General features: G+C 44.5%; 2 protein-coding genes across 26 annotated transcripts in view; one reads left to right on the top strand and one right to left on the bottom strand.

The window, feature by feature from the left end:
* The window catches only part of APBB2 (amyloid beta precursor protein binding family B member 2), a 382,829-nt gene extending 363,334 nt beyond the window's left edge, over window positions 1–19,495 (top strand). For 20 of the 22 annotated variants that reach the window (XM_061419976.1, XM_061419963.1, XM_061419968.1 and 17 more), the window contains 6 exons: window positions 7,833–7,947; window positions 8,554–8,641; window positions 9,405–9,488; window positions 11,252–11,367; window positions 13,731–13,910; window positions 18,155–19,495. In XM_061419976.1, coding sequence (XP_061275960.1) covers window positions 7,833–7,947; window positions 8,554–8,641; window positions 9,405–9,488; window positions 11,252–11,367; window positions 13,731–13,910; window positions 18,155–18,322 — 751 coding nt within the window. In that variant the 3' untranslated portion in view covers window positions 18,323–19,495. The remainder of the gene's footprint in view (window positions 1–7,832; window positions 7,948–8,553; window positions 8,642–9,404; window positions 9,489–11,251; window positions 11,368–13,730; window positions 13,911–18,154) is intronic. The other 2 variants (XM_061419979.1, XM_061419972.1) reach the window with 1 other exon arrangement.
* Window positions 19,496–23,840: 4,345 nt separating this feature from the next.
* NSUN7 (NOP2/Sun RNA methyltransferase family member 7) overlaps window positions 23,841–27,179 on the bottom strand; it is a 46,678-nt gene continuing 43,339 nt past the window's right edge. For 3 of the 4 annotated variants that reach the window (XM_061419987.1, XM_061419988.1, XM_061419986.1), the window contains exons 11-12: window positions 25,719–25,842; window positions 23,841–25,212 (exon numbers count right to left, since the gene is read on the bottom strand). In XM_061419987.1, coding sequence (XP_061275971.1) covers window positions 24,583–25,212; window positions 25,719–25,842 — 754 coding nt within the window. In that variant the 3' untranslated portion in view covers window positions 23,841–24,582. The remainder of the gene's footprint in view (window positions 25,213–25,718; window positions 25,843–27,179) is intronic. The other variant, XM_061419990.1, reaches the window with a different exon arrangement.

Below are 27,179 nucleotides of genomic sequence, written 5' to 3'. Positions count from 1 at the left end.
TCGAGTCGGTGATGCCATCCAGCCATCTCATCCTCCGTCGTCCCCTTCTCCTCCTGCCCCCAATCCCTCCCAGCATCAGAGTCTTTTCCAATGAGTCAACTCTTCGCATGAGGTGGCCAAAGTACTGGAGTTTCAGCTTTAGCATCATTCCTTCCAAAGAACACCCAGGACTGATCTCCTTTAGAATGGACTGGTTGGATCTCCTTGCAGTCCAAAATCAGATTGATTATATTCTTTGCAGCCAAAGATGGAGAAGCTCTATACAGTCAGCAAAAACAAGACCGGGAGCTGACTATGGCTCAGATCATGACTTAAATTCAGACTTAAATTGAAGAAAGTAGGGAAAACCACTAGACCATTCAGGTATGACCTAAATCAAATCTCTTATACAATATCCAATTATACAGTGGAAGTGAGAAATAGATTTAAGGGGCTAGATCTGATAGATAGAGTGCCTGATGAACTATGGACGGAGGTTTGTGACATTGTACAGGAGACAGAGATCAAGACCATCCCCATGGAAAAGAAATGCAAAAAAAGCAAAATGGCTGTCTGGGGAGACCTTACAAATAGCTGTGAAATGAAGAGAAGCGAAAAGCAAAGGAGAAAAGGAAAGATATAAGCATCTGAATGCAGCGTTCCAAAGAATAGCAAGAAAAGATAAGAAAGCCTTCCTCAGCGATCAGTGCAAAGAAATAAAGGAAAACAACAGAATGGGAAAGACTAGAGATCTCTTCAAGAAAATTAGAGATACCAAGGGAACATTTCATGCAAAGATGGGCTCAATAAAGGACAGAAATGGTATGGACCTAACAGAAGCAGAAGATAGTAAGAAGAGGTGGCAAGAATACACAGAAGAGGTCTGTAGATGCCTCTTAAATTCCTTTTGAAGAGGGATAAGATCACAAGCAAGTTTTCATTTATGGAAGAGTTGCAAGGGGAGGGATTTAGGGAAAGAGTGAGCAGTTCTGTCTTGGCAGCTTTTTAATGGAACCCATTTGAATAAAGAATCATTGATTCATCCATTCTATACAGATGGATTAAGCCCCTGCAGGGCGATTAAAATGCTGTCAGCTGAGAACAATAAAAGCACTCTTTTGTCTTTTCCCTTTGCCATTAAGAAATTTGAGGCTGTTGTGTAAGATGTCTTAGCACTGACATTTTTCCCTGACAGAACTTACCGCTGGTCCGCTGGGGGAGTAATTACTGGGGAGAAGAGCAAAAGAATAGGAACAAAAAGAGCTGGAATCACAAGGGTTTCCAACTAACGGTGAAACTAGCTGATTTCTGGTACGCCCTTCTGCTACAGTTTAAGGGGGAGACACAGCTGTGAACCTTCCACTTCCTGGTTGATGGAGGAAATGCAGTGATCCCCTGACTGCAGGAAATGGGTGAGGTGAAACTCCAGAGGGGACTAGCTCCTCTCTAGCAGACGTTTCCTCGCTCTAGGAGAAAGCTGCAGCAAAGAACAGAAGTGGTGCTGGCTGCTCAGTGTCACACACAGTGTCTCGGATAGACGGGCATCTTGGAGAATGTGTCAGAAAAGACAGGAGCCTGTTCTGACTGGACCTCGGGGGTCATCTGAGACAGATTTGTGGCTTTATTGGTGACCATGCCAAGGCCCTGGAGGAGGCATGACCCAGGGGTGGGGCAGGGAGCAGAGGGACATAGAAGTCCATCCGAGCCTGTCTCAGCTCTGAGATGCAACACTCTCGGGGCTGTGAACACCAGTGCTGCTGGTGGCTCTGAGACGCAAAGTCGGGGACAGGAGAGACAGTGAAGGCCCTCAGGGGAAGAAGCAGCTCCTGCAGGGTGCTACAGCAGGCTGACCGCACCCTCACAGTGTCACAGCCCCTGCGGGCCCTGTTCAGCTGGGTGACAGCCACCAGCTCCGGGTGCTCTTCCCTCCCCATCCCCATCCGTGGTGCTGGGCTGATTGATAGAAATACTGTAGCCATGGAGGCTGGTAATTAAAGCAATTTCTTGTCCCCTCAGGATACAGGCGGAGAAAGCAATGGCACCCACTCCAGTACTCTTGCCTGGAAAATCCCATGGACGGAGGAGCCTGGTAGGCTGCAGTCCATGGGGTCGCTGAGGGTCAGACACGACTGAGTGACTTCACTTTCACTTTTCACTTTCATGCATTGGAGAAGGAAATGGCAACCCACTCTAGTATTCTTGCCTGGAGAATCCCAGAGACGGGAAGCCTGGTGGGCTGCCGTCTCTGGGGTCGCACAGTCAGACACGACTGAAGCGACTTAGCAGCAGCAGCAGGATACAGGAGAAGCTCTAGAAAATGTTAAGGTGCTGTTACATATGGGCATAAGGACTTTTAGGATCATAGCACTGATCAGAAAAAAAGTCTGAAAGGCTGAGTTAGGCCATGTCTTAGTCAGCGTGAAACTGGGTGTACGTCATTGACTGTCCTCTCTGCTTTAATGTATATTTGAGGAGCCCCAGAGTGAGAAGTTTAAGAAGGGAGAAGGAAAGGCAATGCACTGTGGTCTCTCAACTGCTTCACTCTGAAGCTGGGACCCAGACACCGTTCTCCAGGGGATGGCCCGAGAGGCCGAGGTCACCCCAGACCTCCGTGGCACTGAGACTGAGTGGCCTGTCTCCTGCTGTTCAGCCTCTGTGGTCCTGGGTTCTTCTGAAGCCCCTTCCTTTGTGTCTTTGGAGCCAGCCTGTCCTGGGCTTTCCTCCTTCCCAGAAGTCTTTCTTCATCCTTTCATTGGGCCCTTGGCCTCAGATAGGCCTTCAAATGCCTTTCCTCCTGAGATCCAGGCCTTGTTTTGTGTTTTCTCGCTCCCTACCCTTTCATCTGCTTCTCTGTCTTCAGCTGCCCGCACCCCCCACTCTGCCCGCACCCCCCACTCCACCCGCCCAGCTCCAGACCTGGCCTCAGCTCAGGGACTGAGTGTCCACCTGATCAGTGGGCCCGCAAACACCTCACACATCTTGTCCAACCTGGAGCTCACCAGCCTCCTTCAACAGATCCTTCCCTCTCCCATCCCCAGTGTGAGGGTGCTTAGTTTTCCCAGCAGGGACTCCAGAGCTATTCCGGATTCTGCCTCTCATCTCCCACACCCATGAGTCCTGCAGACATCCGTCTGATACCTCTTACCCATCTGTCTCCTCCACCTTCCCTTGACCCACTTTGTTCTACCAGAAGCAACTTTTTAAAACACATGTCAGAGGGGGTCATGTGTCATATGACAGACTTGATGGCTCAGAGTAAGAGCCAGATTCCTGCCAGGACATGGTGCAACCTCCCTGCAGCCATGGACCCTCACCACAGTGCCAGGGCTCATGCCTAGGACTAGGAGTTCTTCCAAACCCTCTGTGGGCTTGCTTACCTCTGTGCCTTTGCTCAAGCTCCTCTGAGTGTTCCTTGAACCATCGCTGCCCTCTCACCCTGGGGAGTTCCTGGTACTTAGAGAAGCAGCTTAGATCTCACTGAGCTTCTCTGTCATTGAACAGCTGGCTGCCTAGGCTGGCACCTTGTCTGTTTGTGTTGGCATCTCTGGTGTGTCGTAGTGGCTCAGAAGGTGTTTGTGGAAGTGAATTGAATATTACTTTTAAATGTAAGTTCTTATACCATATCGTAATTTGGTTAGAATGTGAAGCCTACTGGCAAGTGTATTAGTTTTATATTGCTGCTATAATAAATTACCACAAACTTAGTGGCTTAAAGTCACACAGATTTATTCTCTTATAGTTCTGGAGATCAGAAATCTGGTCTTAGAGGCGAAAAATCATGGTGTCAGCAGGGCAGTGTTCCCACTAGAGAAGCCTTCCCACTTTTCCAGTCTTTAGAGGCTGCCTGCCTGCCTTGGCTTGTAGCCCTTGCGCCTGTTCTTTTATTGATAAGTCCCTTTGTAAGGCGAGTGCTTCCTCTTTCCCCTGTAAGATAATCCAGGGTCACAGCCTCAACTCAGAATCCTTCACTCAGTCCCACCTGCAGAGTCCTCTTTGTAAGGTCACCTATTCACAGACTCTGGGAGTTAGGACAGGAATGTCTTGGGAGGGTCGTTATTTTGTCTATAGCTGCAGCCATTTTCAGAAATCAGGTGCTGAAAAGGCAGGATTTTACAACCACCAGTTAATAGGTATTTGGATTTCATTCTGAATAATGATGAGATTAGCTCAGCCATATATTTCTCTCACAAGAAGGAAGTTGTTCGACTTGTCTGTGCTCCAGGCCTGAAAGTGAATTCTTACAAATCCTCATTCTTGGGACTTTTTGCTCCTTTAGAGTGATTTGGGATATGTTTCATGGCAATTAAATAGAGACAAGCAAATCTCCTGACCCCCCTCCACAGGGAAGAGACGAGGGAACTTGTTTTCTCTTGGGAGGTTAAATTACCAACAGATTTCTGCCCCCCTGATCTATTAGCCTGGTACCTAGGAGGGAACAGGAAAAAACAAAGCTGTTTTAAAAAAAAAAAAAAAGAAGTATCAGAATGCCCCAAACAGAGCCTGCGCTGCTAAGCTGCCTGTTTGGGAAAATGTGGATCAGATGGTCGACTTAGACCTTAATCACTTTCTCCTGAGCCAGAAGAAGATGAAGATTAATAATAATAATTTTTAAAAATTACCCCTATGGGGTTGCATCTGAAGCGTGATGGGAGTGATCCATTGCTTATCGATCAGGGCCTGCTTGGCCCTCCCTGATGGTGGCCTTATTACACTTGTAGGCCAGCCAGCAGTCACAGAGAGCAGGATGGATCTTGGATGCTTACATCATAGATTATCAGAGCCGGAAAGGAGCCCTGGAGAATTCCATCTTTTTTTGACCTCATGTCCAAGCCTGTATAGCTCGGTGGAATCAGGAGTGGGATTAGAAGTTGGGGTGCCTGGGTTCTGACCCGTTGCCCTCTGGCTGTCCCTTCCTCTCTCAGAGGACAGATGCTGGTGAGGTCTCTACTAAAGGTGGGGTACAACGAGCTGTAATCCTTTGTGGTCCAGAACGCAGATCCTTTCAGCATTCAGACACAAGCAAGGTGCTGGGGCCCAGAGGGCCAGAGGGCTTTCGCACTGGGCCACGCGGAGTAGATGGTGTAGTGAGCTGCAGAGTGTGCCGGATGGTCAGCGCACACCTGGCTGGGCAGGGGGAGGTGCTGTGAGTGGACACGGAGACCCAGCTTTCAGGGGCAGAGGGGAGAGCTGCTTAGCTGGACTAAGGATGCTGGAAGAGTTGGTGGGACAAACTTTGGAACTCCAGAAATCCAGACAAAATTTTTTGGACTTTCCATGGGTGACCACAAGAACTTCAAAGACTTAGCATCAGAAAAATGCTGACTGAAAGTGGAATTTCGAAGAAGAAGAGCAGTGTGTGGCGAGACTCTGCGTGTTATCACTTTAGGAACTGTCCAGAAAAGAGAAGTCGCCAGGAGGAGGCAGGCCTGAAATGACTTCCCTCGAGCATGGTCTCCAACAAAAGTGGTGCCTGCTCACCGTTTCTCCAGTCATGTGCTCTCCGATGGGGGCTGGGACTCGGGAAGGCTCTCAAGTCATGTGCTGTCCGATGGGGCTGGGACTCGGGAAGGCCTCGCGAGCACAGTGTGGAGCAAGGCTGGCGGTTCAGTCGCTCAGTCGTGTGCGGCCCCATGGACTGCAGCACGCCAGGCTTCCCTGTCCATCACCAACTCCCGGAGCCTACTCAGACTCGTGTCAATCAGGGTGGTGATGCCATCCAGCCATCTCATCCCTTGTCATCCCCTTCTCCTCCTGCCTTCAGTCTTTCCCAGCATTAGGATCTTTTCCAGTGAGTCAATTCTTTGCATCAGGAGGCCAAAGTATTGGAGTTTCAGCAAGGCTGTGCTTACCCCCAAAGTCTGGGCCCAGCTTCTCACCCAGACCCACCCTCAGCCCACTATCAGAGCAGCCATTCATACCTCTGACCACAGGCCAACTTTCTCAGTGGATAATAGGGTACATGCTGCTTGCCCTGTGCTTGAGGGGGGGGGCACTCAGTACCAATTAAAGCCAGGCCCAGAGACTGGGTATTGAGGGTGAATAAGGCACAAAAGGAGAAGGCAATGGCACCCCACTCCAGTACTCTTGCCTGGAAAATCCCATGGACGGAGGAGCCTGGTGGGCTGCAGTCCATGGGGTCACTAAGAGTCGGACACGACTGAGCGACTTCATTTTCACTTCACTTTCATGCATTGGAAAAGGAAATGGCAACCCACTCCAGTGTTCCTGCCTGGAGAATCCCAGGGATGGGGGAGCCTGGTGGGCTGCCGTCTATGGGCTCACACAGAGTCGGACACGACTGAAGTGACTTAGCAGCAGCAGCAGCAAGGCACAAAATCATCTTCACAGAGCTTCAAAGGAGGTGTGGGGAAGACAGAACTCACAAGCAGACACTCGTGGTACTCAGTGGTGGGTGTTGTGTATGCAAGGAGCACGCCAGCACTGGACAGGGTGCTTACCCAGCTTCAACTGGGTCTTCAGCTGTGGCCAGAGCCTGGAGACAGTGTGAGCAAAGGCAGGGAGGCGAGACCTGCCTAGAAATCCTGAGCGCTGGCAGGGCTGGCAATGAAGGGGTGGATTCAAGACTCTGTCAGGAGGAAAATAGGCTGAATGCAGGGGTTGGGTACGGAGTGCGGGGCTAGGAATGGCGGGGCGGGAGTCAGGACGGGCCCTGGTTGTAGTATGGAGGGTACCAACTGCGATGGAAGGTGAGGACATGGGAAGATGGAGCAGAGCAGGTGCGTGGGCAAGTGTGCACAGGTGGAGATTCAAGTGCCTGTGGGTGGCCAGGAGCCACTGCAAGGTGGCCTGGGGCACAGCAAGGCAATGAGACAGGCTTTTCTGGCCAGGCCTTCACAGTGGCCAGTTGCCTTCAGCAGATAGATTCCTGTTCCTTCCCAAAGAAGCCAAATCGTTGTTGGGGAAAATCTGTCCTAGTCTGCAAGAACATCACCAGCTCTTACACTGAGAAGTGATTAATAAATTCATCTGTGGTTATGCCTACAAACAGGGATCCAAGCTTGGCAGCACCTGCCAGGAAATCATTGTGATCCATTGCCAGATGGGGAAATATGAGCGTTTATTTTTCATAAACCTCTGATCTTTTTAACTGCTGTCCTCAGTAATAGTGAGAAATGTAATTGTGTGGCGTGGTTCTTTGAAGCCAGGTCAGGTCACAGGCACTGTCCTTTCCATCAGTAAAGGAGATGCTGAAATCCAGGGCCAGCTGCAGGCTCACCGCAGAGTCTGAGCTGACAGTTTTGGGGTGATGCTGCCGCGGCCACCCCAAGCCCTTGAGTGAAAGGCGTGATTAGCAGAATCGATTGCCTCTGACGGGACTTCGGTCTGTGGCGTCCTTCCGTGTCCCCGTGACTGCTCAGCCTGCTCTGCAGCCGTGGGTCGGATCCAGTCTCTGGGCACGTGTTTACACGTCAGAGCCTGTTTTGCTTCTGCTACATCATGGTGTGTGTCGCAGTATCGCACGTACAGATTCATGCTCCTCTCAAGCCTGTGTTCTGTTTTGTGATCATAATATTTATAACCATGACATTTGTTGTTACTAGATAGCAGGTTCCCATAAAGTTCAGTTTTCATTATGTGCTGTTCATTAAGATTCCAGAAGCTCAACAGACAGAGTCTGGGGAACATTGTAGTTATTTTGGTCAGAAATGAATTCCTCACATCCACACAACTGTTCCTCTATTTGAGGTGGCTGTTGACATTTATTTATGTTTTTTAACCACTGCATACTCTGTTTACCTGTGACACGCTGGCTCCTAGCTCAGTTAACATAACTAGAATGTGTATTGTAAAGGTTCCTCATTCTAATGGACTGATAAACTTTGTTTGCACAGAGATTTTGCTTATGTAGCAAGAGACAAAGATACAAGAATTTTGAAATGTCATGTATTTCGATGTGACACACCAGCAAAAGCCATTGCCACAAGTCTCCACGAAATCTGTTCCAAGGTAAGGTGGGTCAGGGCAGAGGAGTTCAACCCTCTTTTTTTCCCTCACTGCTGAGCAAGGAAAGGGGTGTGGAAGGACAGGAGCTGACACGTTCAGGTCAAGCTCTGGGCGAAGCACGCCGACCGCCAGTCCTACCAGTGTAGTTCATACCCTTTCTGATGTCGGCTGTTGCTCTAAGTGGTGCTTCACCTACAAAGGGAGCATGGCCGTGGTCCCTCCCACAGTCCGGTTGGTCTAATAAGTCCAGAAGTGGCCACGTGCCAGCAGCGGGGGGTTACCACTTGCTCTGTGTTCCACCGACAGCTGTGGGCCCGGAGGTCTACAAAAGGCCAGGGTTATTGTGGGTGTTGTTACGTTAGAAATGGAAGAGGCATACATTCTGAACAATCAGGAGAATGTCATTTCCTCTGAGGTACCGTCACTCACTTTTCCCCCCAGAGAAAAGGGCACAGTTCTCAAAGTGTGCAGCTCGGAGATGGGGTTGGGGGTCCGGCAGTAGACTAAAGCCGGTTTAACTTGAAAATGAAGCAGACACTCCACTGCCTGGAACAGCTGAGGACACGGGGTCCCTAACCACGAGCCAAAGCTACGTTTTCTCTTCATCAGATTATGGCCGAACGGAAGAATGCCAAGGCCCTGGCCTGCAGCTCCTTACAGGAAAGGACCCACGGGAACCTCGACGTCCCCCTGCAAGGTACGTCCGCGCCCCACCGCCTTGGTGCTGGCACTCCACGTCTGAGTCACCAAACACAGGGTCTTAGACATGTCGAGTGTCCCTCAGAACCACGCTGGACCCACCAGACCCAGGCCGAGCCTGCACTCGGGGCCTTGAGTGTGGCTTAGAGCTGACTTTGTGTCAACAGGGTTAGGTACTAAGAATCAGGATGAGTTTTGTTGTTGGAAAAAATTAAAGACAATTACTTTTAGTGGCTTTGTAACTCATGTACAGCCTGGGGTAAGGACCAGCTAGTTTAAAAGTCTGTGGGTTGATATTTTGGGGAGCTCTGTTTAGTCATTTTTCCTGTCTCTGATTGCACCCCTTTGTAATTAAATTTCCTCCGGGCATCAACCTCCCCTAATAAACCAAACACCTGAAGCTGCTACTTAGCACACTTCCAAGAGACCGTCACAGCTTAACACATAGATTCCAGCTCCTTCTTTCAAATGCTTGCCTACCTAGAAATGAAAGGTGACTGGGGTTCTTTCAAGCTCTTTACTTTCTATTGTATTTAGCCGATTGACAGTGTTGTGAACGTTTCCGGTGCACAGCAAAGCGACCCAGCCACACACACACATGTATCCATGAAAGTTGGAGGGGATTTTGATTGACGGCCCCAGTGTCTGGCAGAAGAAGCGGCTGTTCTTACAGAATGATTGTCACAGTCACCTCTAGAAACGCAGGATGTTACGTGTATATGGGAACCTTTGAGAAAGATGTGTTGTTTTCTTCCCTGTAGTAGATTTTCCAACACCAAAGACTGAGCTGGTCCAGAAGTTCCACGTGCAGTATTTGGGCATGCTACCAGTGGACAGACCGGTCGGTATGTGAAACCTTCACTGTCTTTCCACCTGGCAAGTGTTTGGTGTTCACCCTCCCATGAGGGTGGCGTCTGCTGTTTCACTCCTTTGCCTTGTCTTGAACCAGACTCTCACACCGTCCCCAGCTAGAGCACACAACAGTCCTGGTCAAAAGAGCAGCACAGGGCTTTCCTGGTGGCTCAGTGGTAAAGAATTCACCTGCCAGTGCTGGAGACACAGGTTTGATCCCTGGTCCAGGAAGATCCCACATGCTGCAGAGCAAAATAAAATTATAACAAAAGAACAGGACAGACTAAACTCCTTCGACTCATGGTCCCAGAATATAGGGACTTGAATGAAGAGGACCTGATTTCTCATTCACCCAGCAGTTCAGAGATGCATAAGCCAGGGCTGTGGAAGGGCCCCGTGCTTCTGAATCAGAGCATCTGTCTCAGGCTGGGGCATCTGCTTCAGTCCTTGTCAAGTGCTGGGCAGGGACGGGGGCCGAGGGAGCCCTCATGCTTTCCCATCAAGGTGTGTCCCAGAAGTACACCCAGCATCAGCAGTCAGCTGCATTTCATAGGTGGGATTCAGTTGCTTAGCCATACCAAGCTGGAAGGAATCTGGGAGATGTCACCTTTTTCTGGATAACAAAGGCTATGGAGAAATCAGGACCCTCACGTACTGCTGGGGTGAATGTAGAATGGCGTGGCTGCCCTAGAAATCAGTCTGGCAACTCCTCAGAAGTTAAATGTAGTAGTATCAGTTGACCCAGCAGTTTTTACTCCTGGACATAGAACCAAGTGAAATGAAAACATCTGTCCACATGAAATGCCTCGTACAGGAGTGTTCACAGCAGCATCATTCATAATAGTCAAAAAGTAGAAACAGCCCAGATGTCCATCAGCTGAAGAATGAATAAAAACCACTTTTATACAGTGGTGATTATTTGGCAATAAAAAGGAATGAAGTATTAGACTTGTTGCAGCATGGCTGAACCTTGAAGACATCATGCTAAATGAAAGAAGCCAATTATAAAAGACTGTACCCTTTATAATTCCATTTATATGAAATGTGTCCAGAGCAGGCAGATCTCTAAAGATAGGACTAGAAGGCTGGAGGCAATGAAGGGTGACTCCTGAAAGGTGTGGGGTTTCTTTTAGGGAATGATAAAAATGTTCTAAAACTATGGTGATGGTTGCACAATTCTGAATATATTAGACACCACTGAAGTTTGTACTTTACATGAGTAAATTGTATGGTATGTGAATTAGATCGCAATGAAGTTGTTACACCACCCACCAAAAATAGCTGTGGGAACACTCAGCCAGAGGGCCCCATTGAGCAACACATACTCTTCATATCCAGGGGCCATCTAAACTTGGCCTTACTCAAGTAACAAGGCACAATAAAAGATGATCAGGGTAATCTGGCAGAGGCTGGCTTCTGTTAGACCCCCCCACCCCCTCCCGCCTTTTCAAGGTTCCTTACTTAGAAAAAAGGTAGCAGCATTTGAGTAATGTTTCTACACTTGGAGCTGGGAATCTTGGGAGAGACAGTCTGGTTAGACAGGACATCACACACTACATCTCTGGAAGTTCTCATGACCCTTTTTTCTATTGAAAACGCTTGCATTTCTTTTCTTTTGAGCCGTGAAATGCTCAAATGAAACGTCTGGGGCTACAAAAAAAATGTCTGGGCATAGCTGCTACTGGGTGATTTGGATCCATATTTGAGAGTCAGGAATAGCTTTAGGGCCTTTTTCAATTATCCCTTCCATCCACAGGAATGGATACCCTGAACAATGCCATAGAAAGTCTTATGACCTCCTCTAGCAAGGAGGAGTGGCCGTCAGTGAACATGAACGTGGCCGATGCTACTGTGACTGTCATCAGTGAGAAGGTGAGAAGGGTGGCAGATACAGTTGGCCTGTCTGGGATACAGTGCAGTTTCGCATACGATAAGCTTCTGTGAAACTCAGGCACATGCCAAGGCTTGGCCTCTCGGGAGCTGTGCTTGCTTGTGATTAAAATAACTTACATGAAAAAAAAAGAAAACTGCCCTTTGTGTCTGGATCTATGCACACACCTCAGAGGATTCTGTTCTGGTGCTCCTCATTCTTCCTTTGCCCAGGAGATTGGAATCATTTGCTAGAGGTGACTGTATGATGTTAGCAGTAATTCGCTAATGGGGCTTGGTTTTCTGACCACTCTCCAGGCTCCAGTATTGACTGGGCTCTGTTACCTGGGGCTGGGGTGCAGTTACCTGGGGCTGGGGTGCGTCTGCTGTAGAAAGGTCCTGTGGTAGCAGGGGTCACTGGTCATCTGGAGAGAGGCCAGCATTAACCTCAGACACAAATTATCTCAACTTTGTGGTTGAGAAAACTGAGGCACAGAGAGGTTAAGCAACTACCACCAGGCACACAGCTATGTTGGGGTCCTTTAATGGACCGGGACCTGGTGGTCCGGAGGTGACGATAAGAAAGTGAGAGAGAGAAAGAGGCGGCTATTCCCTGGTTTACGCAGAGAACCAATAAAGTCCTTGACACAGGACTTGCGTCTCTCACGGAGGCACAGGGCGCCTTCTCGAGAGAGTCTTAGAAGCCCAGGCAGGAGAGTGAGCAAGATGGGTCTCTGCACTCCAGAGAATCAGCTGAGGATAGAGAGAAAGAAAGACACGGGCACCCAAGCTCTGATGGAGCAAAGGTGCTTTAATGATTTCTCTGTGAGTATATAAAGGCTGTGGTACAAGAAGTTTCTTTCGCCAATGATAAAGATCAGAAAACCAAATGTACAGCAGCTGTTACCAAGGGAACAAGGGATTAATGGTCACAAGGTCAGGAGACAATCCATATCTCAAGAAAGGGGATCAAGACTAAGCAGTTTTGTCGTAAAGAGAATGTTTACTAAAGGAGACTCAAGCCTGTCTCACACAATGACCTCAGTTCCTGGGAGCAGCGTGCTGTTCTGCTTAAAAAGAAACAAAGGACTTGTGAGAAACAGCACGTAGGAGTCCTCCTGTTAAACATTCCCTTACACAGCTAGAAGCAGCAGGGTCAGTTTTCCATTCTGCCTCTGTGAGGCACCTGGCATGGAAAGATCATAAGTCCTTGTCTGCTCTTGCTTCTGTCCACTGGCAGCTCGCCTTCACACCCAGTTCAGTTTCTGAAGATGCTCACTGAGCCTGCAGGCCTGCCCCGCTGGGTTTTCTTCAAGTCTGCAACACGGGGTGCCTTTTCCTACCCCAGCACCTTGCAGGCGCCGCTCCCCTTGGCCTACCCAGATCTCAACATAAATGTCTTTCTTCCAAGAAAGCTTTCCCCCTCTCAGACCAGCTTAGTTTGCCTGTTAAGCAGTCCCACAGCACCTGAGTGAATATTTCATAAGTCCAGATGTTCATGAGCCAAAAGTCAACATTCTGGATGTATTTACTAATTTTCACAAATTACAAATGGCTGTTGCAGAGGATATAGTGTTCATTAGAATGAGTTCCGAACATTTCTTAACTCAGCATCATATGGATATCAGTTTGTGAAAAAGAAAAAAAAGGCATTTGGTAACTTTTTGTTTTACATAGTTTTAGACAGAAATACGATTCAGTGGTTCCCTGGTGGCTCAGATGGTAAAGAATCTACCTTCGATGCAGGAGACCAGGGTTCAGTCCTTAGATCAGGAAGATCACTTGGAGAAAGGAAAGGCCACCCACTCCAGTATTCCTGCCTGGAGAATTCTGTGGACAGAGGAGCCTGGCGGGCTACGGTCAGTGGGGTTGCAAAGAGTCAGACACGACTGAGCAGCTAACACTTATGATTCAATGTGCTGTTGAGTTGGGGAAGACCTGGGTGGAAAGAGATCCCGTGAATCCTTTCCTCTTGGTGCTCTGGGGTTTCTAGTGGGTTTGCCAGGGCAAGTGGATTCTGAGCCACTGTATGGGCAGTACATAAAAAGTGTACATGGCATTGTTCCTACCCATAGTGAAGTCACAGGCTTGGAGTGGACTGGACAGAGACCAAAACACTCATACCTGGTTGCCGTGTGGTTCAGAGTAGACTCAGTGTCAGAATGAGGCACCCACAGCAGTGAGGCCTCTCCAGACACATTTAGAAACTTCCCTTGCTAGAAAAATACAAGTCCTTTCTAAATTCAGTCTGGCTGTATATTTTTAAAGACCATTTCCTCTGTGCAGCCACTGTAAGCCAATTCTATGACTTATGGTCCGAATGTGTCTGTGACTGTGGCTGGGCTACTGAACAGGGTCTCTTGCAGAATGAAGAGGAGATCCTGGTGGAGTGTCGGGTGCGATTCCTGTCCTTCATGGGCGTCGGGAAGGACGTGCACACGTTTGCCTTCATCATGGATACTGGGAACCAGCACTTCGAGTGCCACGTTTTCTGGTGTGAGCCTAATGCCGGTAACGTGTCAGAGGCGGTGCAGGCTGCCTGCATGGTGAGTAAGCCCACTGTGGGGGTTCCACCCTCAGGCCCTTGCTTTTGTCTGATATGCCATAAATTAGAGTAGAATTTCTGACTTAAAAGAAGCTGAGTCTAAGCTCTCAAGTAAGGCCTTGCTGTGTGACACCCTTATTCCTGTAGACGGAATCAATCGTGATGAGCAGTTTGCTGTCTTAAGAGGGCAGGACACCCGGAAGCAGCAGGAGTGGCTGGAGCCAAGTTCTTCTTAGAGACTCCAGGAACACTGAAAACGATGACCTTCAAAGCCATAAATCTGAGGATTCTCAGTTCTTGATCCCTAATTTCAGTGTGTGATCAGGAGATGCTGGTCATGTGTGAATTGGTGCCATTTTTGGAACCAAATCCACCAGGGAATTCCTTCGTGGCTCAGACGGTAAAAGCATCTGCCTGCAGTGCGGGAGACCTGGGTTCAATCCCTGGGTCAGGAAGATCCCCTGGAGAAGGAAATGGCAACCCACTCCAGTACTCTTGCCTTGAAAATTCCATGAATGGAGCAGCCTGGTGGGCTACAGTTCATGGAGTCTCAAAGAATCAGACACGACTGAGCTCCTTCACTTTCTTTCTTTCTTTTCTTGGAACCAAATCTAATTTTTTTTAATTCAGTGTATCAAATGGTCTTTATTTTAGGTAGTTGGTCTAAGTGCATTGTTCTTGTTTATATCTGTGAACTCTATTCTCACCACAGCCCTGTTAGGTAGTTCTTTTATTTATAACAAAATTGAGGCTCAGAGGACAGCACGCTACTGGGGTGCTTGCTTATTTGTTTGGGATGGGGGCAGGCCCCAGGACAGACTTGTTAAGTGACAGAGCCTGTGTTTGCCCCCAAGTCTGGATGGAGGAGTGACCCAGAGGAAGAAGAGGGCCCTGAAAATAGCTCGCTCCTAAAGTTTAAAGTGAAGGAGTAGCTGGAAGCATGCTGTTGGGGCACTTGGTCATTTGGAAAAGGGCCAGCCCCAGGGCAGCATTGGTAAGTGACAAAGCCTGTGTTCACCCCCAGGTCTCCAGGCAATAAAGCCAGTGCTTCTTTACCACATATATGATTTCAAATGATCCAATCCACAAATATCGTTTGAGCTCCTGTTACTCCAGCCACTGGAAAAGTTCTAGTAAGGAGGAGGGAACTGTTTGAAGGAGGCATCCAAACCTAGGCTGCATGGTGTATTCTGCAGCAGCAGGTGGGGTAGGTGGAAGAAGGTGTGGTCCATGTCACGAAGGGCCTGGGATCTCATGCCAGGGTGTTACTTTCAGCAGAGTTTGTTAAGCAGGAGAGTGAATAGACCATCCTCCAAAAGAGAGAAGAAAACAAAGTGGAGGAGGGTTAAAAGGATGCGGCTGAGGTGGGGAGATCACCAGGGGGCCAGGGGAGAGTTGCGTCTAAACCAGGAGTGGCAGTGGGACAAGACAGAAGCAGGTGACGGAGAATCACCTGGCTGGCAACAAGGAATGCGGAATCTGAAGCACCTGCCCAGAGTCAGTGGTGCCCCACTCCAGCACTCTTGCCTGGAAAATCCCACGGACGGAGGAGCCTGGTGGGCTGCAGTCCATGGGGTTGCACAGAGTCGGACACGACTGATCAACTTCCCTTTCACTTTTCACTTTCCTGCATTGGAGAAGGAAATGGCAACCCACTCCAGTGTTCTTGCCTGGAGAATCCCAGGGACGGGGAGCCTGGTGGGCTGCCATCTATGGGGTCGCACAGAGTCAGACACGACTGAAGCGACTTAGCAGCAGCAGCAGCACTTCCCTTAACTCAGTCCACCGTTTGTGGGCTGCACTCTGGGAAGTTCAAGTAGGACTAAGATGTGATCCTTGTACTGTGGAGTTTGGGACTGTGGGGAGATGCAAAAACCGACTTTCTGTTATGGTGTAGAAAGTGCTCTAAGGGTAAGACTGCACTGGATGGAGGAGTGACCTGGAGGAGGAAAGGGGCCCTGAAGAAAGGTTGCTCGTCAAGTCTGAGGTGAAGGAGTAGCTGGAAGTATGCCGTCGGGGCTCTTACTCATTTGTTTGGGATGGGGGAGAGCCACACGGTTTTGAGGCTGAGGGAAATGAGCCAGCAAAGCCGGATTGAAACGGGTGTCATATTTGTTGTTGGGCCAAGGTCTTGGTGGAAGTTGAAGATCCTGGAGCTGGGCTTAGCCTGCCGATTGGGTTAAAGTGACTTTGAGACCTGCCGGAAGATGCCAGGAGTCCAGGAACAGGTGGAGCTGGCTGGGGGCAGTGGAGGGCGTTCTCTGTTTCTTTACAGACAAGCACGTTGCTAGGTTAAGAAGGGGAAAGGAAGGGGTGGCTGGACAGAGAGGCAGAGGTGGACGCCTCTGAAAGCAGAGGGCAGGAGGGGAAGGCGCTCTGCGCTGTGCACTTGTTATGTGGCTTCATCCCCACCACGGTCCTTTGTCAGAGAACAGTTTCCCCTCGTGTTCTGTGGGGCCAGGATTCTACCTCAAATCCACCTGCATATAAAGAACCAGGGCCCAGTGGAGGGGGCCGGGGCAGTAGAGGAGTTGAGATGAACCTCCTGACTGGACATAGGGAGCTGAGATGGGATGAAGGGAGTGTGTGGAGAAAACAGAAAATGGGAGAATCCAGCTAAGCAAAAATGGATGGTAACTCTTGTGTGTGTGTGTGAAATTATAAACAAATCGTAACAGATGATTTTAGTCATAAAATGAATGGCTTTTAGCCTTAATTATACATTTTCAATGCTGATGACAATTAAATAATTAGCTTTATCACTGGTTATAGTTTGTTCTGATTCCAAGACTCATTGTCTCTTCTCTAGAAATAATTTCTACTCATTTACTATTTTAATTGTATGAGGGCCACCAGCTAAAGTGACTCAGCCAATCTAGTGTAAGACATTAGGGATAAACCTTTCTTTATACTCTGTATCCAGCATTTCTAACTTGGTCTCTTTCCTCTTGATTCAAATGTGCATGGTTCCCCATCTGAAATATCTATGTGTGAATGCATGCAATCTGAAATGTCTCTGGCATTAACACATTCTGAATTTACTTTTTTGCAGCTGAGTGGTAGATGGAGGCCCAGTTGAAAATACTTTGATGAGAGGGAGAGGGGTCCTCTTAATGAAATGCATCAGGCATAACTTTGACTCTTCACTGGATATAACATAACACTAGAAACTCCCCATCCAGTGTCCCATGTTGCCATACCTGCTGTTTATAAAACTGTGCTTTGAAGTGTGTACTTCTGATTGTGATGCAAACCTAGAAACTTACTTTACACACAGGAGACGTGATAAATTGTTTTTCATATGACTGGGTTGAAAGGGGCTAATTTTGTAGCCTGCGGGCTATGACAGAGCATTGTGACAAGAGTCTCGCTGTAGGAAAGTTCATGCTCCTCAGAAACATCAACCTGTTGCACAGTTGTTCTGAGGAGCCTATTAATATTTAAGTAGATTTTTAAGAATCACCTTAAAGTGCTTGGATTTTAAAGTGCTGGGATTAGAGGGGGAAAATTGATACATTTTAACCTTCTAATCTAATTTTGAAGAACTAGTTATCTTTTCATTGATTCAAAAACAGGTCGATTGTGTTTTTATATTTCTGAAGGATAGACCCTGTCCTTGGTACCAGTGCTAAGGTATTTTTAAAAATTAATCTATTAAGGTTAATGTATCCTGAAATCTTAATACATAATTTTTTTAAGTTAAAGCAGGAAACAGGAATGGGAACAAACATTTATGAATGCCTTCTGTTTTGCTAGGCCTCTTTTAAAAGGCATTCTGCAAGTATGTCTTAATTGTAATACTGTCTTTTAAGGTCCCCATTCTTCGCCCATTTAACAAATGAAGAAAAGGAGGCTCAGCGAGATTTAATAACTTGCCTGGGGCCATACAGTTCACGCATGGTAGCACCAGATTCGAACCCTGCCCTTTCTACTACTCTGCTTCTCAATTAGCATGAGCACCCCTTCATTACCTGCCTGAGGAAACCGTTCATACTCTCCCAATCCTTTTTCTTTTTCATCAACTCATTCTTTGACTAGGAGGTGTATTAATCACAGCCTATCAATACAGAGAACTTAAAGAATTTAAAACACTCTACATTAAGGAAAAAACTAATAAACTTTTGGATTCATGTTTAGGAGCTAGGTTGTGAACCTTTGGGAGTAAATATATTGACGAATTAAAATCACATTAAACAAGAAGGAATGATACATTATTAACCACCATAAAATTTTTTTTGTTTTCAGTTACGATACCAGAAGTGCTTGGTAGCCAGGCCACCTTCACAGAAAGTTCGACCGCCTCCCCCGCCAGCAGACTCTGTGACCAGAAGAGTCACAACCAATGTAAAACGAGGGGTCTTATCCCTCATTGACACTTTGAAACAGAAACGCCCTGTCACAGAAACGCCATAGCTGCATATGCGAAAGGACTCTGTACCATTTACTGAAGGTTGAATAGCTACACTAAAGAAGAGGAGCTGATCTCTGGCCTTCCATTCAGTTGCTGATGCTTTGTCTTCAGAGAATTTATCCTTAACCAAACAGTGTTAGACAAGCATGTTCTCTCGTCTTGCCACCATCGTGTGATATGAAAAGAAGCATGACTAATTTTTTTTGCTGTTGGTAAGTTACATCATGAGCAGTGGAAGGTCCCTTTCTTATTGTAAATATCGTAAACATTACGTAATTTCACACACACACACACACACACACACACACGGGGAAGAACGTGGCCACATCCCTCCCAGTGAAGATGCTGAATCCTTGGAGTGAATGACACCTGAGTTAGTTTCACTGTCTTCTTGACTGGATCTGTCACAAGCAACTTTTAAGTCCTACAGCACTTTGCTCTGTTTTCAGCATTGGATTAGACACTGCATACTGGATACCATTGAATTGCTATAAAAATTGGATGACGAATTTTTGTTTTAGTTTTTCATAAAATCGAACCTTTGGTTGACAAAACTGGCTGTTGGCATCAGAATAGAAACCAACTGGCAGCTTTCCTTGACGAGCTTCTTGACACATGGACACCATTTCATGTCTACAGCTGTTTGTGGGATATTGGGGGGAAAAAGTGAAGCTTCACAATTGAAAAGCTAAATTTTAGAAATTAAAATCGAACAAAAATAGCCTTTCTGTTTAGGTGGTTTTCAAACTGATTAAGAAAAAGAAAGAGATTTGCAAAATCAGGATGCATTTTGGGTGGGACATTATTTCAAACTTCTGCCTTATATTGTACAATGCAGCTATAGAATTACAGTTCACTATGGCCATTCTCTACATAAACAACATTAAAACGAAATAGTCCTCGTAAGCCTTTCATCCTTAATTTGATAATTAGCCAATATGCAATTTGGAGTTGAGGAAATACCATTTTCTATTTTAGATCTCCACCACCATGTCATGTTGTAGTCCCCATTCTAGGTAAACGTTCTGCTAGGATTCTACATCTAGCTCAGTCTTACCCTAATGCTTTTTGCCCAGAAAGCTGTCTGTCCATCATGTATTGTCCATGGCAACAAACTGCATTAAATTGAACCTTTCTGCATTTATGTCTTTAATATTAAAATTTGTTGAACTTTAGATATATTTTCAAATTTATATTTTTTCCATTTATCTTCAAGATTTAAGAATTTCTTATCAGAGCAAAATATACATAGGAACAATGTACTATTTAACAGGTTTCCCAAAAATAGCACTTTCCTCCTTCTTTATCAATAGACAAGAGACTTAGATGTAAAGATACACAGATTTAGACTCTTGTTGATACTGTTTAAAAGAATTCACTAAGAAGCTAAATCTAAACATGTTTTGTTTACTCTTCAGTGATAAAAATGATCATTTTATAGCATCATCCAGTTATAAAAGCAATGCTTTATGTTTATCTACTGCTATGTACTTGTCAGAATGGTTTCCACATTTTTATCATCACATTTGAGCCTTATGAGGTAGAGAAGGTAATAAACACATTTGAGAAATAAAAAAATATGAATTACAGGGGCTCAACCACCTAGCCTAAGACCTCAGGAAAGTGAGTGAGAAAGCCAGGACTAAAACTCATCACGCATCTCAACTCCCAGTTATTAAAGTTACGCTGCTTCCACGCAAGTCAGGAGGAGTCTTTTCAAACTTACTCTGAGCATATCCAGTTATTGTTGAGCAATCTTAAGATTCCCTGTATAAGCAGGGAAGTATGGCCAAATTACTTGTGCAGTAGAATTAAGTATAAAGCCAATGCCCTCTCTCAGTCCAGGACTGTTTTCCTGCATTGTGCCTCAGATGTGTTGTAAAGACAGGATTCTATGTGCAGCACAACCTGTTCAACCCACAGACTATCCAGAGATGATGTTACGTGTGGTACAAATATTCCTAATTCATGATACTTAGCCACCAGAGAACATGATGGAATGAGTAGGTGGCCTCCTGCCTCTGTTCCGTCTCAGAACTCTGGAGTTGTTTGCTAGCACCCTAGAATTATGGCAAAAAAGATGCCACTCTAGAAATGAATTATACTTCTCACCAGCCTATATACTATTCTATGGAAGTTATCAATAACATCCTAAGAAATTACTTCATTAAAGAAATCCTTACTGTGCCCTTCAGAATTCAATCATGATGATTTTTCATCTTGACCTCCACAGTGAAACATTTTAGTGTGATAAACTTCAAAATTCTTAACTAGTGAGCCACTTTTATATTGGAAATCTCTACCAGAACCGCATTCATTTTTAAGGCATACGTTTGTTTTCAGGATCAAGAATACTGAGCTAGCTTTAAATAGCAAACTGATTTATATATGCAATTATAGGATGCATTAAGATGAATGATAGCCTTTACATACTGAAAACTTTACTGCAGATATTTTGTTTTAAAAATAGCTTTGCATAGTAAATGCAATTACTTTTGTAAAACTAATTATGTTAAGCCGTATGTTCAGACACTTTCTGCCATGGCCAAAAAGTATGTATGAAAGTGTGTGTGTATTTTCTGTGAAAGGATGCCAGTGTTTTACCTGATATTGTAGTGACACTTCAGTTATCTATGCATTCTTTGTATCTGTGATTCGGTAAACAGGCAGCCATGTTCACTATGCCTTGTATGTCTTATCATTTTTTTAATTAACCTGTTAAATACAGCTTAAAATATTTTTATTTTATTTATTCTATTTTTACTGAAATATACTGCATTATTGTGTTTAATGTATTATTATCTTTACTGGATATTATCTCTCAGTGTATCCAGGTCTAAGTAATCTCAGTGAACTATACATTGCCTCAAAGGTGGTTTTGTAATGATTTGTAGTCACATTTTTATTGGAATATGTAGAAGAAACGGCAAAATACTTACAAGTTTCTTTTTATTTTTTAAGAGCAGCTAGATAGACGCATACTTGCCACCTCATACGTGTGCTCCTTGGCCACATCAAGGGCAATAGCCAACATGCCTATGGCTAAAAACTTTACTTTGCAAACTTAAAGCACTGCTCGGTGCTTCATTTTTATATCCTTCACAACACGTGTGAACTCATCCAGAGACACACACATGTCCTCATGCCCTTTGTTTCCACCTGAATATATGATCAGCCATAGCTAATTGGGACCATTGTCTTTTGTTTATGTCTGTCTTACTGCATGAAGCAACACTAGACCCATTCTCATTAAAATAAGTTCTTGGTGATAAACTGTTGGCACTGCTACTTTTTAAAAAATGCCGCTTTTATGATTTTATGATGAACATTTGTACAAGTCGACACAAGGTCATTTACTAGAAGCCCTAAGTCTTTCCTCCTCTTCTTAGATGACACGCTCACTTCATAAGCATTGCAACACAAATTAAAGATTTCATTAACAATGTGAAAAACATTTCCCTAACTGATATTAGCACCGCTTAACTAGTAAAAGCATTATCTCTCTAGTTTGCCAGACTTCCTCTACCCAGTACACAGCTAACATGTGTTACACAGCCTGTAAAATGAAGTTTAATTTATTTCAGCTTCAGAGAAAAGATACTGCACACATTTATCAGTGAGAGCACTCCCTGCCATCCAGAGCAGCTTGTTTATCCCAAAAGAACATTTGGTTTTGCTTTTGGCCCCTTCTGCTGTTGACCACTTTTACACATTTTAAATGTAATATGTTGTGAGAATAAACTTAGCTGCGTAAAATGTTTGGCTCATTTATCTGACATCAGTTATACATATCCAGGCATAGCGATAAAAATCTCACGCCAGTCATTTTATTTTCAAATTATTCTTAAATTTAAAACCATTTTAGTAATGTAAGATTTTGCTTGGATTAGCTGTTGTATATTTCTACCTGGTAAGAACTTGAAAGTAACTTTAAATTTTGAATAACTCATCACACTGTCCTTATTTGTTACTCAGGAAGGACATCTGGCATTTTGGACTTGGAGGCCTAGTCACCAACTTGATGCTCGTGTATGCACTCTTTCTAGTATTAAGAGAGTCCATTTTTATTTTAAGACCCTGATGTCAAAGAATGAAAGAGTTGTACAGGCACTAAATCCAAAATGAAAAGTAACTGGAAAAACAGTATTTGAATCTGGTTTAACTGTTAGGCATATAGAAGAAGATAAATGGAATATAAAGTGTATAGCCATTTTTTTTGTTCATCTTGCATTTCCTTATCTTTTTATCTCAAAGGTAGTTATTCTTCAAAGAGCAAAATTTCAATTGGTTTCAGCTATTATACAGAGGTAAATAATTACAGGTTAAAAATCAATTTGCTATTGGGATATCTAAATACCAGTAATTTCATTATTTTAGTTTTTGCAGCATTTTTCTCTTAAGCTGAAGAAAGAAAAATGTCAGTGTAATCAGTATTTTTCACTAGAATTCTAGCATATTGTTTTTATCCTAAGTATTTTTCCTTTTTTACTCTACCAAAATATTTAAACAATTGATCACGTCCTTCTAAGAAGATTCTAAAAGAAGAAAACCACAGGCTTAATGAAAGAATGGTTTAATACAGAATCTCCATATACTTATAAAGAGAAAAATAATTTATAACAAGATTCATGTTATGGGATACTGAAGTGAAGTGGCTGAAGTTATGACATGAATTATACACTGCTATAAAGATCAGAAAAATATCCTGACCTACTCCATAATAGGGTGAGTTCTCTTCTTATAACTTATCACAGAAAGTAAAAATCTTGGACCTGCTACTTCTGGACAGTGGAGTGCTCTTCAGCCTGGGGCAGAGGGGTGAGGGCAGGAAAGAGATAGAAGATTCCCGGGATAAAATATCAGGTCTTTACTGAACAAAGTTCAGTTCAGCTGCACTTGCCTCCTGGAGGCATGGAAGGCTCTGAGTCAGTGGTAGTAAGAGGAAACCATACTCTGATATCAAGCAAAGATTATATAGTTTTTGATTTTTGAAATTAGTAAAATAAGCTGAACATTTAAAACATTTCCATAGTTTTTAAGTCATAGTTAACATGAAAATTCTTTGGGGATTTAAGAATAATATGTCTGGTTCAAGTATAAAAAGTCATGTTTCATTGACATGCATTACTGATAATGCTTCAGCTAAAAAAATTTATTACTACTAAATGAAATCTACCATTTTTATCCTCACTTCAAGTGAGGAAATTAGAGCTGAAATGAATACTAGAGCTGAAACAGACCTAAATATTCATCTTGAAGAAGATAATATTCTCCTAAAATCATGACATCTGAATTGAAATTTAGGAATTTATGTAACACTATTCAACACAACTGGATTCTGAAAATAGAACGTTAAATTCAAACGTTATAAATGTGTCTGTGAACATGTTCTTAAACAGCAGGATTTATAGTTGTAACTTACTTGATTTAATATCAATTTCTGTTGCCATGATGGAAAAAAGTCAATAGACCCAGAAATAATCACCATAACCAATTCTTGGAAGGCAATTGATAATACAGTCAAGATGAACTGACTTTTAATATAATTAAAATAGTGCTACAATATATTTTAATTGAGCATCAGAAATTATTTACCAGGGCTTCACTGCTATGTGCCATTTGAAAGAACCGTTTTCACCTGATCTTTGAATAGACCCAGAAATTTGTATACATTTCTTGAACAACAGATGTGTCACTTACATTCAACAGTTTGACCTTGTCCACAGAATTACTACTTAGATGGAAATTTGCTTATAGTCATTTTGTTGTTTTTTTAACAACAGTATTTGGCCTAAATAGCCAGAAGGGAGAGCTTATGTTCACTGTGCTTAGGATCCTGGAAGCTCTTCCAGTGAGAAAGTTTTCACTCTGAATGGACATATGAACTAGAATATTGGACCTTTCTGGTTTTCCTATTTCTACTCAACCTCAATCACATTACAGAAGATCAACCTCGATAGTGATTGAAATGTTTAAACTACAGCTGACTTGGTACTGAAGAGTGATCTTCAGTGCAAGATCATCTTTTCCATACTTATGCTTGCTAATAAATGCCTCACAAATTAACTTGGAAAACAAGTCTGTTACAAGGCACACAGTTTCCCTTGTGGAAAAATTGTTGAAGCTTTAAAACCAGTGTCCTAAGTCCAGACTGAAAGTTACCAAGAGTGAAACCAGTTCTAACAGCTGTCTAACCTGCAGACTCTGGGGAAAAAAAAAATCTACTCCTGACCCTGTAGAAAAAATTGCAAGACACTCACAGCTATGGTCGAGGATGCCTGGGTAGAGAGGAAGGTAAGTTTTCTTTAGGTTTTTCCCCTCTTCTGAGTATTGATGGTGTGGAAAGATAGCCAGGCAAGACAGTCTTGGGCCCAACCCAACGATAGTAAAAATGTGGAGTTGGTAAGTGAGATCTGATCCCTTGCGGACTGGGAAACGGCAGTATGACTGGAGGCAAGGCAATCTCTATGGGTTTCAGTGGAATCATTCTGTCTTCTGGCCGAGATCTCACAAAGTTTGTTGGCCGTTCATGTGGTCTGGCAGATGTATTCTTCATAATTGTAGGCACTAAAGGATTGGTGGTGGGCTTGCTGGGTTTTCTGACCTGTGAGGAAGAACCCACTTGATTTGTATTTTTCTGTGGAAGAGATGTTTTTGTTGTTAATGTCTCCGGCTGATTAGCACTCACATTAGTTTCTCGACTCAGGAACTCAGCAATTTTCATTTGGATGCCGCTGTTATCAGCAATGGAAGATTTTGGCAATGACATTTTCTGTTTCTTCTTCTTCTTCTCCCGTTTTGAAGATTTACCCAACTCAATCCCCTCCAGTAGACCCTTTGCTGCTGCACGGGCCAAAACATCTTTCACAGACACTGTCTCAGATGGGTCCCGCTATAATTAAAGAAGCAGTTAGTAAATGTGGGAGTTAACTGTTACCATGTATATCACAAATAGTTATCAGTGTTTCAGTAAAGATAAAAGAGTATCATTATTATACTAAAAGAAATAGTTTTTAGGCTTCAGTCCCTACTATATCCCATAAGCTTCAGGAAATTACTTTCATTGTACTCAAACCTCCCCATCTGTGAACCTGATAGAAAAAAAAAAAAACAGAATTACAGAGCTTATTTCTTGTCTGTGAGCTAAAATGAACTAGATGTTGACAAGTGCTTAGAGAGGTGGGGGTAGAGAGTAAGCAAGGGAAGAACACTCAGGAGAAGCATAAAGATAAAAATAGGGATTTTGGCCAGACAGTAATAATTCTTTTTCATGCCCTTTAGGTATTTATGAAATAAGCATACCATTATGAAATGTTCACAAAGTTCCTAGGTTCTTTGTATGAGGCTTTGTTGTTTCTTAATCCCTAAGTATGAAACAGATTGGGATTTTATCCTTACCTCCCTTGTTAGAACAGAAATAAAACAACCATTGGTAATTTCAGATGGTTCCATTCTAAAAAATTTGTCAGTAGACAAATGTATTTCCTTTAAGGAGCACAGTGGAAGGACAGGGGGACTAAGCCTGCAATAGATAACAGCAAATAATTAATAGTTAGAATGTTTTATTTGCCAATCAAGGGAGACAGTAAATTGCAACAAAGCACACACGCATCCACCAATTGTTAAACAAAAATTCCAAATAAGAATAAAATGTCAAGGGGAGCAATCAAAATGGCAGAGTACAGCATGACGTGAGCCAACCTCCTCTCACAACTATGCAAAAAAAAAATCTACATATGGAACGATTCTCACAGAATATCTACTGAACACTGGCAGAAGACCTCAGACATCTGAAAGGGCAATAAAATCTCCACATAACCAGGGAGGACAGAGGAAAAATGAGGGAGAAAAGGATCAAAATGGAAGCTGTGCCCCTGGGAGGGAACTATGTAAGAGGAAAGGTTCCAGCACCCTGTGAAGTCCCTTCACCAGTAAGGAGAGGCGCTTCCTCAGAGGAGAGCGCAGAACCTGTCTGCAGCAGGCAGAATAGAGAGACCTGTACAGATGGTCAGTGCCTCAGCTGTGCACTCCCCAGCCTGAGACACGCATCCACTGGTGCAAGTAGGGGCTGGGCGCTGAAGCTCGGGCTTCAGAGGGCCAATCTGGGGAGAGGACCAGGGTTGGTTGTGCAGAAACAGCCTGAAGGGGCTGGATTCTGGTGTGACTGCAGCCAACAGTGTATGCAGAGAAAGCCTGAACCCACCATAGTGGTGATGTACCATTGTTGAGGGCATGTGAAGGGAGGGGCGCAACCTGCCATAGCAGCCTCTTTCCCTGCACACGCACTCCAAGACAATAGGACACAGGCTACATGAGTTCCAGGAGCAACCACCAATCACTGCGTGTGAGCTCCAGGAACTGGCATGAGCCACAGTATCACAAGTTCCAGGGGCATGAGTAAGCTGCCTCTGAGAGCTCTGGGAGTGGGCACTAGGTGTTACTCTGAGAGAGAATGCCAGCAACTGCATCTGCACACACTCTGTCAATGGGATAATGGATAGCACACAATGAGGAAAGAGGCAGCAGGCACTCATACTGAAAACAACCCTCACACAAAAAATAACCCACACAAGTTACACAGGGCTGGTCCCACATATAAACAGCCCTCTAAGGCCACAGAAGATAATTCCTAAAAGGGAAAAATATGCAACCTAGAATACTATACCCAGCAAGATTATCCTTTAGAACAGAAGAAGAGAGAAAGAACTTCTCAGACAAGCAAAAACTAAAAGAATACAGTAATACTAAGCCTATCCTAAAAGTAATATTGAAAGGTCTTCTCTAAATAGGATAGCAGCAAGAATTTATAAAAAAGAGAAAATCATAACTGGAAAGTAAGTAATGTAAGCCAGCAAAAGG

The sequence above is a fragment of the Bos javanicus genome, chromosome 6, assembly GCF_032452875.1.
Source record: "Bos javanicus breed banteng chromosome 6, ARS-OSU_banteng_1.0, whole genome shotgun sequence".
In the NCBI taxonomy this organism is placed as follows: Eukaryota; Metazoa; Chordata; class Mammalia; order Artiodactyla; family Bovidae; genus Bos; species Bos javanicus.
This window is presented reverse-complemented; position numbering and strand designations above follow the sequence as displayed.